General features: G+C 34.1%; 1 protein-coding gene across 1 annotated transcript in view; it reads right to left on the minus strand.

The window, feature by feature from the left end:
• Positions 1-786: 786 nt before the first annotated feature.
• Positions 787-12,822, minus strand: part of LOC111056134 (ribosomal protein S6 kinase alpha-5) — a 105,600-nt gene continuing 93,564 nt past the window's right edge. The window contains exons 7-16 of the mRNA XM_039422838.1: positions 11,520-11,774; positions 10,369-10,388; positions 10,203-10,248; positions 9,901-10,149; positions 8,942-9,112; positions 7,601-7,795; positions 6,562-6,712; positions 5,772-5,980; positions 5,251-5,356; positions 787-4,861 (exon numbers count right to left, since the gene is read on the minus strand). Coding sequence (XP_039278772.1) covers positions 4,308-4,861; positions 5,251-5,356; positions 5,772-5,980; positions 6,562-6,712; positions 7,601-7,795; positions 8,942-9,112; positions 9,901-10,149; positions 10,203-10,248; positions 10,369-10,388; positions 11,520-11,774 — 1,956 coding nt within the window. The 3' untranslated portion in view covers positions 787-4,307. The remainder of the gene's footprint in view (positions 4,862-5,250; positions 5,357-5,771; positions 5,981-6,561; positions 6,713-7,600; positions 7,796-8,941; positions 9,113-9,900; positions 10,150-10,202; positions 10,249-10,368; positions 10,389-11,519; positions 11,775-12,822) is intronic.

The raw sequence follows: 12,822 nt of genomic DNA on the forward strand, positions 1-12,822 counted from the left end.
CCAGCTGGCTTGGATCTTTGAATAGTAGACTTGAGATGCGCGGGAACACTAGCGTCAGGTGATAAATTTTTCATAACGGCAAGGAAAGTTGTGTGAGTGTGCCACACCAGATTTTTCTCTTATATTATCCTTGAGATGCAAAATTTCCAAAAACCTTGTATATACGTCGACGCGCAATTTAAAAAGGAACATACCTGTCAAATTTCATGAAAATCTATTACCGCGTTTCGCCGTAAATGCGCAACATATAAACATTTAAACATCAAGAGAAATGCCAAACCGTCGACTTGAATCTTAGACCTCACTTCGCTCGGTCAATAATACAATAACCAGTAGGTATTGTGGAGTGTCACTTCACTATCCGATTTCTCGTCCAACTTGAAGTCCATTATTCAATATTGGATTAGCCGTCGGATCGTGAATGGGATTGTTGATGTTGGGTCAAATGTTGCCGGATGAGTTGGACAAGTCGGGTAAACTATAGACCCGACTGGTCCAACTTGCCAATGTCAGCGCCGCCTAGTCAGAATCACAGAATCGATTTGGAAGGTGAGTGGGGATGTTGCACTAATTCGTAGACAACCAATCGGAGCGTGAGTGGTGGAAGATACGACTCTTGAACTTGCTGCCAGTACAACACCGTTGGACAACAAATACGATAGTGAATGACCGGCCGGTTAAATATATAGTCATAGAACTTATCTCCTATTTTTTTTTATTTTTTTTTTTTGATACCACCAAAGTAAAAGCACTAACATGACAGAGGTTACAAAAATAATAGACAGGTTTTTTGGTAATCATAAATCTATTTAAATTCCCAACATCTATAAATTATTTTTAAAATTTGAATTTACACAAAATTGGCATAGCTTCATGCACTAACAACACTCACATTTCTTAAGAATCGATGAAAATATGAACAGTGAGTTCGAAGGAATATCAACATTACTGAAAGCGTACATATGAAACAATAAATAGATTGGTTCTCTATAAAGAATTTCCTAAAAAGTGAGAACAGTATTTATATAATAATTATACTATCTACAACATTTCATTAAACAAGTAAAAACTTAATTGTATCTGACTCTTATAAAAATACAATATTTATGTGGTTAAAGGAGTTACAAGAATATCGTCCCCAACACCATCACAGCAAGTAGTGTCCCTAATTACAAACACTATAACATAGCATACTGATCCCTCAATCAACAGGATATATGTTGACTCTATGTGTCTTGGAATGAATATCTCTTCAATCTTAATCGTAGTCATTGGTGTTAATGAGTCTTTGTGCAAATAACTGCATACCATTAAAGAAATATCGTACAAATAGGCATTCAACAAATAAAACCGTAATAGTAATTCTATGCTAAAAAATGAAAACTATAAAAATATCTTCAAAAAAATTAATATCTCGATGATGAGTGGACTATACACTCTAACCGTCCACAGGAGCACATTTTCTATTCAATTAACATAAAACCTAATCATGATCTTATTTCAATCTACTAAAACTTCACAAGATGTAATTTATCCAGTCTAGAAATTATTCCCCTTGCAGTTCAATTTCAATGAACTTATTCACTGACGCTAGTAGGCCTAAACCTGGAACTGTACGACTGGGAAATCTCTATATTTCGATACAAGTTTGCAGAAGTTGAAATTGAACAAAGGGATGATATAGTTTACAATGTGTCAATAATATTCACATTAGAATGAAATTGAAACAAACTTGATGTGATGTTTCTTTGTTAAATACTAAATAGTTGAATTACGATCAATATCATAAAAGATTTTGTCATGATTACACTCCAGCAAAGAGTACGAATTCAATCGGATACCATAGAAAATTGAATACAAGGAATAATTCCATTAGATATCGATAGAGTATTGGTTTCAGTATTTATTGGCATGATAATAGGAAATTTACCTTGAAATATCTGGAAGATGAAATACAGAAATCGAATTACTCATGAGATTTGGTTAACGTGGTCTTGAACAGTCTCTTTTCAATTAAAGTTTTTCAAATAATCCACTACCGTATAATTTAAAATACGATGTTTCCATTACTTTAAATACATTTTAAAATACTGCAGTTGCCGAAAGCTATTTCAATTATTGTGATGATAATGTTATCCACAAGAAGGAACAAGGAAGACAGAACTATAACACTGTATAGGCCTAACTGATATGATACTTCATTGATAAATGGTACCTAAAACACCATTTATAGGGCTCTTTGACATCATAGCACAATGATTGCCTCATGAGATGCAATTTTATTATGCCACTCCAATATTCATAACACAGATTTGCTCATCGTTACAAATTAATGGTAATTACCTAATAGTCTAGATATTTTTATAAATTAACTTAAATTATAATAACCTGAGTTACAGTAGTTAAGAAAACAATAACATAATACCGCATAATAATAATTACAATTTGATTATTGTGTGAATAATAATCATGGTGATGATATTCTTCAAGTGGCTGTGATAGATTAGTGAGTGTACAGTTTCATTCCGTAGTCATAAACAATAATTAAGTAATTAATTATTTATTTGAAACGATTTCTAGTATGAAATGTTCATTTCATATAGAATTATACGATTAAAACACGGCTATATTTCAATAGTTGAAAATGTAATATCTCCATAAACTTTTTTGCTATGATCTATTAATACTCTTAAATTTTATTTTGTAGTTGAACGGTCTATACAATATTCTTCAAAATATCACACTGGGTTTATGCCTTCTATTGTTAAACCGCTCTTTTAGGCACCTGTCACGAGTTATTACGCGGTCAATAAGACCACTTGAATCCAAACTTTTCCTACTAGGATTGTACAAGGTCATCGATAAAAAATATATCAGCTACTGTATTCCTTCTTTTTTACAACTTTCCAGAAAGTAATTTGGTTTATACTGTTAAAACAATAATATTGAACAAAACATTGATAGCACAAAGACTGTTTACTTGATTCCACAAGTAGAAAATTGATGAGATTTGAATAATCTGTATCCTGATCGAGTCTTGAACATATAATTATATATGATTTATGAATTATCGAAGAAGTCTCAACCAGGAAAGGAAGGCACATTTGGTGATTAATAAGTAATCATTTTTAGTTTTTGAAACTAAAATCGCCACAGTCGTGGAATGTACTAGGTCTATACCAATTATTTTCAATTAATTTGACATCAAATTATCATAAAGAGAACATTTCACTAACATTCGTTGATTAGATGCTGACATAGTACATGAAGTAATTAGTTTATAAGTAAGTTGGTACACCTTTTAAATCCGCCGACAAAAACGAAAATGTCTCAACAATTTCATAGTATTTCCAAATCAATAACAATTATTATTAGAAACAAAACATAACAATGGTAAATATTACAACTCAAAGATCTCAATCTCCGAATGACATCGTGCTAAATAATAACTAATGACTCAATCCTCTTACAATAAAATCGAATAACAACAATAATGACTAAATTGAACTCAAATTATATCACTATAATATGACGTTTGAACGGAACTATTACAACGCTGATAAGATCCAAATTTAAAATTGCACTAGGATTTACAAAAAAAATTCAACTAGTAAAAATGCTTTGGATTATTCGCTAGAAAAAACAGTGTGATCAAGTTTTATTGGAGAATAAATGTGGTGTTACAAATATGATTCAGTGATTGGTTTTGATACAGTTTTGTTCAAATATCATCAAATCAACGAATACATTTATTGATGTACAACATAAAATAATTATCATTCATTAATCAATCAATTTATAAATTCCTAATAAATTATGTTGATGATCAGATCAAACTTCATCAATCAACGAATATATTTATTGAAACAGTATTAAAATTATTAATATTCTCATTAATCATTCCAGCGAGCGCTGGTAAAGCAGCCAACCACACCCTTACGCTCGTCGTCATTTTTACGCACTTTGCGAGAGTGTGAATGTGGCATTACAATTATGCTCTATGAATGAATGAATTTATTTATTAATAACAGTGATTTTCAATGTTTATTTAATTATTTATTCAACAATGATAAAATCACATAATCATAATATGATTGGAAATGGAAAAAACAGGCTTACAGCACTTACTATTCAATTCCCGAATTTTAATTGAAAATTATGTTAATGATCAATCCATTCATTCGACGAATAACATTTTTGATAGAAAAATAAGGGAGCAGTTGATCGATCACGCAGCAATCTTGGCACCGTCTTTTCAAAGTTGCCTGAACAATTTCAATAATAAATTCTACTAAAACAACAATTTGTTAATCTATAACTATGGTGTCGGATGGTTTGGGGGAGCGCTTGTCCTTCCGATGCCGGCGGTGCTTGGAGTGATGATGGTGGTGACTGTGATGCTTGTGTCTCCGCTTCACTTTGGGCTGATCGTCGGTCGGCTGGTTGGTGGAGGGAGGGGATTCGAGTTTTCGTTTCTTAGCACGAGTCATGGGTCCGACCATGAGAGGGGAAGGTGCGGGAAGGACGGGATCCACCTTGCTTTGTTCGTCACTAATACTGGGCAGTCTAGCGTCTGAGTCTCTTTCACTGTCGGTGGTGTCACACAGCACGACCACACCGGAGCTCTCGCGGTGCTTCTTCTTTGGAACGGGCGACAGGAGCATGGCAGTGGCGCTGGGCCCGGGGGCCTCGTCCGAGGACGGCGACGACGACAGACTGGACAGGTACTCTCGCACGCGAGCCTCGCCGAAGTTGAACACGTTGCCCTCGTCCGACTTCTGCAGGCGTGCCATCATTTTCGGCTTCTGCGCAGACGCTGACTGACCACTACACGATGAGGGCGTTTGCACTGACGAAAGCCCTAAGAACACATAACATAAATCATTATTTGAATAATTCAAATATTATAATCTTAATAGTTACATTTTAATCAATAGGTTGATTGAATAGGAGCTGGCAATTGCTAATTCTAATATTTCATTTGAAACCTTTTAAACGTTTGTTTTTTCAACCAGAAGCGAATAACCAGTAAAAAAATAATCAGTGAAAAATGTTTAAATCTTCGATGTTTAAATTGTTTCAATTTAAAATAGAAATTTTTAATAGGTCTGTTTCCCACTTCCTACCATGTCAATTAGATAATCTCTATACCTTAATGAGTTAATAATATCAACATAATATGACAAAAATGATAAAATCATGCATTACAAGAAGATCTAAGTGGTCATTTCTTTAATTATGAAGACGTACCTGATGAGCTGGAACTTGAGAAACTGCTGGAAGTTGAAAAGCTTCGGTTATCAGTGGACGACTTTTTCATTCTTCGTCGCTGAGCCAGTTTCGCATTCACAACGTCCTGCAATAAACACATCACACTTATTATTGAGACTTAGTTTTATAAACATACACTTGACAGAAATAAACTATTATTATACATTTAGGTATAGCAGTTTCAGTTTCAAATTCAATCATTTAAAAAATCAAATCTAATCAGGGTGTATTCAATAACTTACATAACAAATTCCATTACACAATTAATATTTCTTCAGGTCATTGAATACAATACTGTTTGCTTAGGAAAATTCTTGTCTTCAAACAGGAGTGATGATAAATGAATTGCAATATTTATTATCCATGCCATACAGTTACAAAAATGGATTGAAATAAATTTTTATAGATCATCCATTTTATAATGTCATAATTTGTATACGGTAGTTGATTAAAATTGAAGCAAAACCTGGATTATACTAACGCAGTTGAGAGATGCGTACCTGCAGACGAAATCCTTCGCGATGTGCCTGATGGAAGGCGGAGAAGGCGTGTTTGACGGCGATCTCAGCGGATCGGTGAGCAGAGCCGGCCGCCGTGAGCACGTCGGGGGTCATGAGGGGGGTGGTGGCCACGTCGCAGCCCTGCACCCATGTGTTGTTCAACAAGTCTCCCATGCGCAGGCGCTGCACGGGGTCCACTGTCAACAAACCTGCAAGCACACAACACTATATTCAACACCAATTTCAGACGACAAAAAATTCAGAATTCCATTATATTCTAACTTATTCATTCATTGTACAGAACACTATAATCATACTATAATAATTATGAACATGGAGGAAAAACTAGACTACTGTGGGTGGAGTCAATGCGTTGAAATTTTCAAAAATGTTATTTGTCAGCATTGGAAATCGAGCACAACTCGATTGAAAAGGTCAAGGTCGAATAAATACAGAAGAATTTACAAGACAAGTCACTGGGAATAATTTAATATGTTACCGGAAAAAATGTATTGAAGATTGAACGTTTCTTTATAGAAATCTACAGTTGAGAAATTGTCTTCATTTATTTTACTGAGAAATTGAATTTTTGTGTTACATGGTACAATTGACAGAAATTCTGATACAGCCTATCAAATGAAATATCTACTTAAACGCGGTGTAGCACCAATCAACTTGGATCCTGAACCAATAATGCGCCCAAGTTTAAAGTCATCATCATTGCTTGAAGCAACCACAACTACATACAGTAGTATAACACTGTATTTTAAATGAATGTTTGGAAACTGACCTTTGGTAAGAACTTTAGCCTCATGAGAGACGGAAGACCAGGCGTCAGCCTGAAAGCTGAAGGCACCTCCCTTGATTCGCGCCATCACCGCCGCAGCGCTGTCATCTCGCGAACGCGCATGGAACGGCGCACGCCCACTCAGCATTGTGTACTGCAACAACAATCATCCATAATTATCATTTTTGCAAATTGCAAATCCATCCATCTATTGAGTTGTGAGCAACAAATAAAATCATCTCTATTTTAGACAGAAGATAGTTATCTTCTATTGAATCTATTGACTATTGAATTGGGGATGGAACCATACAATAATCATGTACACAATCACACACCAACAGCTTTATTTGAGATAATCCTTTATTCACCGAATCGGGGATAGAAAATTAATATACTAATTAATTAATTCATTAATTTCAAAGTAATAGGATGATTCTGAAGAATTATCTCAAATTCAAATTTTACTCTTTGTGAGAAATGAAATATCGGAATAAAGAAATGCATACTTGTAATGCATCGGTCATACTATATTTGCGATACAAATTACCTAGATATTCTAGAATCTATCATTTATAGGTGTATATAGCAGGCCTAGATTACATAGGCATTCATACAATTACTACTTATCAATTGTCTTGGTTCAAAATAAAACATCACATTTAATCGAATTGAGGCTATACAAACTATGATAAGAATTAACTTTTTGAAATATTGTAAATAAAATTATCCGAACAAAGAAAAATTTACGTGGTTTGCTTTCTAATACAAACTAGCAATTCAAATACAAGGCAATACAAACAAGATAGAATCACAGCCATTCCAATGAGGAGGTGCCAAATTGTAATAATTTTTCAAGCAAAATACATAAATCTGTTGGAAATATTAATGATTGAACTCTATCAAATATCAGTATGTGAAAATAATTTTGTTGTTTTATTTCTAGTACAAACTAGAAATTGAAATTTGTTTCAAGGCAATATGAAGATAATAGAATAAAAGAGTGATTTCAGTTGATAATATTGTGGGGGGGGAAGAATCTCACCAAGATAACGCCCAGACTCCAAAGATCACAATTCTCGTCGTAGCCGTTCTCGGCCTGACTGAGCACCTCTGGTGCGGCGTAGTGCAGTGTGAAGCAGGGCGTGTGAAGCGAGACTCCCTCCTTCTTCAATTGAGCAAATCCGAAATCAACCACTTTGATGTCAGCCGTTGGACTGTCATCCGTGAATAGGAGATTCTGAAAAGAAAAACAGGATTTTGCCAATCAATCAACAATGTTCTCACAATTTTATGTAGAGTTTTGTTTCAGTTAACTGAATTAAATTAAGTATTAAGCAATATTGAAGTGAAACTCCGAAAATATTCTCATACAAGATTCGGAAAAGAGAACAAATCTACTTTTGACAAAGAATCAATGTTTACATTATAAATAACTATTATTGATGAGAAATACTGTATTGTATCACAGTATATTGTATTGCATGTTTGGTAGTAATGTCACATTCTCTTGTATACTGTCGATAATGAGCAGTATTTTAATGTAATCCTCCCTACAAATATGTCAATATAATATGAAAATGGAATAAAATTTGGCAGAGAATCAACATTGTTATCATAATAATTACTGATGAGAAATGTTGAGTTATGGAATAATTTTGTCGCAGAATACCAGTTCAGTGCTTCAATGAAACTCCACAAATCTTACGTACTCTTGCTCATTGATAAATCATTGAAATTATCATACTCTACAAAAAAACGTGTAATATTTAGTGACGAGAATGACATGTAGAATAGCTGAGCAAAATATTAAGATATAATTATGGATTGCTTAGTAGCCTACTGCCTACTCTAATTTATCCCCGCAAATCTGTCATAATTCTTGCTAATTAATAAATTATTGAAATTCTCCCATGTTATCAGAAACGTGTAGCCTAATGACATGATTGAGAACTTTGAAGAGATATAATTTTGCAACGCAATGTCTATGATTGAATAAAAAAACAATCGTTAAGACAGTTTCTGCTAATAGAAAAAACCCTTTCAAATCAAGTAATTTCAAAAGATATTTGAAATTGAATGAATGAGCTTTTAAATGAGTTTGTAACTCAATTAGGGTGAAAAATATCACTCGTTTGTTTCGGCTTACTAGATTGGATTCTCTTCACATGATGATTTATTCTCAAGATTAACGAATTTCATTCTATTTGGCTGCAGTGTTTGATTTTCTTACATGATGTATTCTCTATGAATATTTCATCTAGCCTATGTGAATACCAAAATTTTGTCAAGATTTTGCCAGAGGCGTGAAGGCATGATTTTTTGCAGGAATGTATGTCTCTTAAATATTTGATTTAATTGTGAATTTAAAAATGTCTATGCTTACCTCTGGCTTCAGATCTCTGTGGACGACACCTCTAGAATGCATGAAGCTGACCGCAGACACTAATTGGCGCATTATACGACTTGCTTCACTCTCAGTAAATCGATTTTTTCTTCTAATTCTTTCCAAAAGTTCTCCACCACTCAACAGCTCCAACACCAAATATGTGTGTACCTGAAACACAAAATAAGAATATATTCAACACATTGTAAAGTGATTCATGTAGCATTTAAAAGCAAGATATAGAATACTTAGAATAATCCATATTATCATAATGAATGGTATACGATTAAGGAAGAATAAATATGAATCAATCAATATTATTGTCAATGATAAATACATGAACATCGTCAGATATCAGATTTATATTTTATCTACAAAACAGATATGTATCAGAAATGTATTGTCAGATACATAAAAAAAGAATTCAAATAACATTCTATCATGTTACCTACAAGATTGAAATTTCGCTATTGTTATATCCCTATAGTTACCGTGACTTTCTCCACTGTTAACATGCATTAAAACGGAATTGAATCAATTTGGCTCGATTATTCATTACGATTTGTGAATTATATTGCACGATTGTAGCTTATAAATTTATAAATTGATCAACAAAATAATTTATAGATTTATCATTTCTCAACTTGACATTTTAAACTTCCTTAAAATCTTAATCGTTTCTTAATTTGATTTCTCTTAACCAAAAGAATATTGAAATTCTCAATAGAATAAAAAAATGCTTCCTTCACTCCTGTAATTTATACTCCTGATATTTTCTGAGAATAATTATTTGACCTTTGATGAAGTTTTTCAAAATATGTGGTAACAATTATTGAATCAAAAGGTTTAGTATTATTCTTATGTATTACTATTTTCAGTATTATATAATAATTTAGTATTATTCTTAAGTATTACTATTCCTAGTAATGATTATTTTTGTGTTGTGATGATATTCTTACTTCGTCATAATAGACATTGTGGAGATTGACGACATTGGGATGGCCCTGGCAGGCACGCAACAGGTTGATCTCCTGAGTGCTGTCGACGCGACGCGACACGATTTTGACGGCGAACTGGCGTCCGGTCGCCTTCTCCACGCAGCGGCGACACACCGAGAAGCTGCCGTCGCCCAGGATGCCGCCTCGCTCCAGGTCCAGCTCGTACAGCTCGAAGAACGGAGAGTCCTGCCAAACAAATAATTCCGATTTCTATTAATAAAATGTGCAATCATTGCGAGATCAACAGCAAAGTAGATAAGTACTTTCAGGTACAGGTACAATGGGTTCCTACAGCTCGAAGAATTGGACCTGCCAAATGAGCAATCGCAACTCCTATTAATCAAATGGGAAATCATTGTTGATATCAACAACATAGTAGGGAAGCACTTTCAGTTACAGTTCGTACAAGAACGGTGAGTACTGTCAAACAAGCTATTGCAATTCGTTCCCTGAAAAACAAGAACATTTATCAAAACTAAGAAAACGATCATGAATGATTGTTTTTTGTAATTGAAATATCATTATCTTTTATTACATTTGGAAATTGAAAAAACTTCAATTCAATAACAAGTGAATATGTTGAATAAAATACAATAATAATTTTAATTTAAAATTAAAAACTATCAAACTATTATTGGAACTTTTTATCTATATGCACTATGAGACCATTGAGGTAATATTTCAAACATAAAAATTCATCCTGGGATGGATTTTTTTTAATAAGAAGAACTTGTTATAATACAACTTTATTCTTCCACCTGATCTTTGAACCTTGACAAGGAAACAATGTATTGGATATATGAGAAACGGAAATGAATAAATTTATTGGTGTCCCACTTGGCTATGTGAAAGAATATACATAGAATACTCCAACCAATGACAAGTGCCATTTAATGAAAACTTCCCTACACTATCTAATTGCTGGATGCAGCATACATTTGACCTTACAGCTTACATTCAAATTTGCATACACGTCCAGTCACCCAAGTCAATGCTTACTAACTTTCTCCGATTCCGATTCCAATCGCTATCTATCTTCCAGTGCAGCACAAGAAATCTTACAAACACCAGAGTATTAAAGAAGATTATCAACGATGAGAAAAATAATAGTATTATCGTGATATTTCAACATTAGAAAAAGTACCTATTTCCATGGAAATTTATAGTCCTAGAATCGATTTCTATGTACTGAATGATTTTAAGCTTTCAGAATCCTTGATTAATATTTAAAAGAGACGTCATTATCTCCTTAAAAGACTAAAAGAGACGTATATAATTACCATCCATTCCCAATATAATATATTACAAAATACCTTCCCTCTGACAAGACTTAATCCTTCAGAACGCTTGATCCGTTAATCCTTAAAGGAGACGTATATTACCATCCATTCCCAAACACAAATTCTCAACAAGACTGCTCCTTCAAAACTGCTTGAGATCGGCTGATATATTTGTTATTCCGTTGTATTTCTGTTATAACCGAAAACTTCTTCTTCACTGTTCATGAATTGCAGTGATGAAAAATTTGAGTTACTTTTTCGATTTTTTTTCGAATGTATATTGTGCTAATTTGAACATACCTTGAAGAAGGGATGCTCCTTGAGTTCGGCAGCATCGCGCTCCCCGCCACCGAGCCGCTTGCGAGGGTCCTTGACGAGGAGACGGCTAATGAAGTCGGCCACATCTGGCGATAGGTCCTCGGGAATGGGCGGATTTGTCTTCAGGATGCGCTTCGATATCTCATGCTGAGTGTTGCGCTCTCCCTCCACTGTGAACGGAGACGCTCCCGTCAACAGCTCGTATGTCAGCACACCTATCGACCACCAGTCCACCGCCTGTAACAATTACAAGAGAGGCCCAAACTTAATAACATATTTAAAAAATAAATATTAATGTTTATTAAGAGAATATGAAAATAATTATAAACAATTAATATCAGAAACAACAATATTAGTTCAAATTTTTTATAAAATTAGATTCGATATTATTTATAAATATAATGTATTTATAAGGTAGCATGTCTGACCGTCGATTGAGAATTGTCAGGTTTCAAGTTTTCATTCAGTATTTATAAGTGTAATTTCTTTATTTGGTAGCATGTCTGATTGTCAATCGGGAGGTGACGGATGTTAGTTTTTATTTTTCATCAGATTAAATTCAATATCTAGAAAGGTAATTCATTTATTCGGTAGCAGCATCTATCTGAGCGTCAATCAGGAGGTGTCGGGTTCGACCCCCGCATGGGCATGGACAAATAATTTATGTAAGCCAGTGCTTATTGAAATTCCTTCTAGCTGTTGCTTAGCCAACATTTATTCAAATCAACAAAAACAAGTTCCTCATATTTATTTCCATAATACTGAACCAGAATTTGACTCAATTAATCATTGACTAATTCTCTGTATTAAATTCAAAGATCATCCAAGTTAAAATTTCCCCTATCTATTAAAAAATGTTCGACTTTATAGAAATGCCTGATTGTATAAACTTGTCTTCGATTTTCATCAGCAATGTTCTCTGTCTTGAACTACAGCAACATTCATGAAGTTTAAACCTCCTTCTAGCCCTACATATTTAGATATGTTTTTCACTCCTATATTGTTGCTAACTTGAGTGTTACAAATAGTGTTCGCTATAATTGGATAGATGATAACTGGACACGGTCTAGGCCACAGCCACCGATTATGAAAACACGAGTAGAGCAGCAAGCGGCTCTCGGGACTAGCCTGGTCAGCAAGACAGCAAGGTGACTGCGATAAATTACAATTTTTGAATATACACGCGTTACAAGATAGGGGGCAGACACAATACCGACCGGTTCTTATGCGATTGGTATGAGTCGATCTGAGCATTATCATATTTTTCCTGTCTCTCTCCCACAAC

The sequence above is a fragment of the Nilaparvata lugens genome, chromosome 3, assembly GCF_014356525.2.
Source record: "Nilaparvata lugens isolate BPH chromosome 3, ASM1435652v1, whole genome shotgun sequence".
NCBI classification, from domain to species: Eukaryota; Metazoa; Arthropoda; class Insecta; order Hemiptera; family Delphacidae; genus Nilaparvata; species Nilaparvata lugens.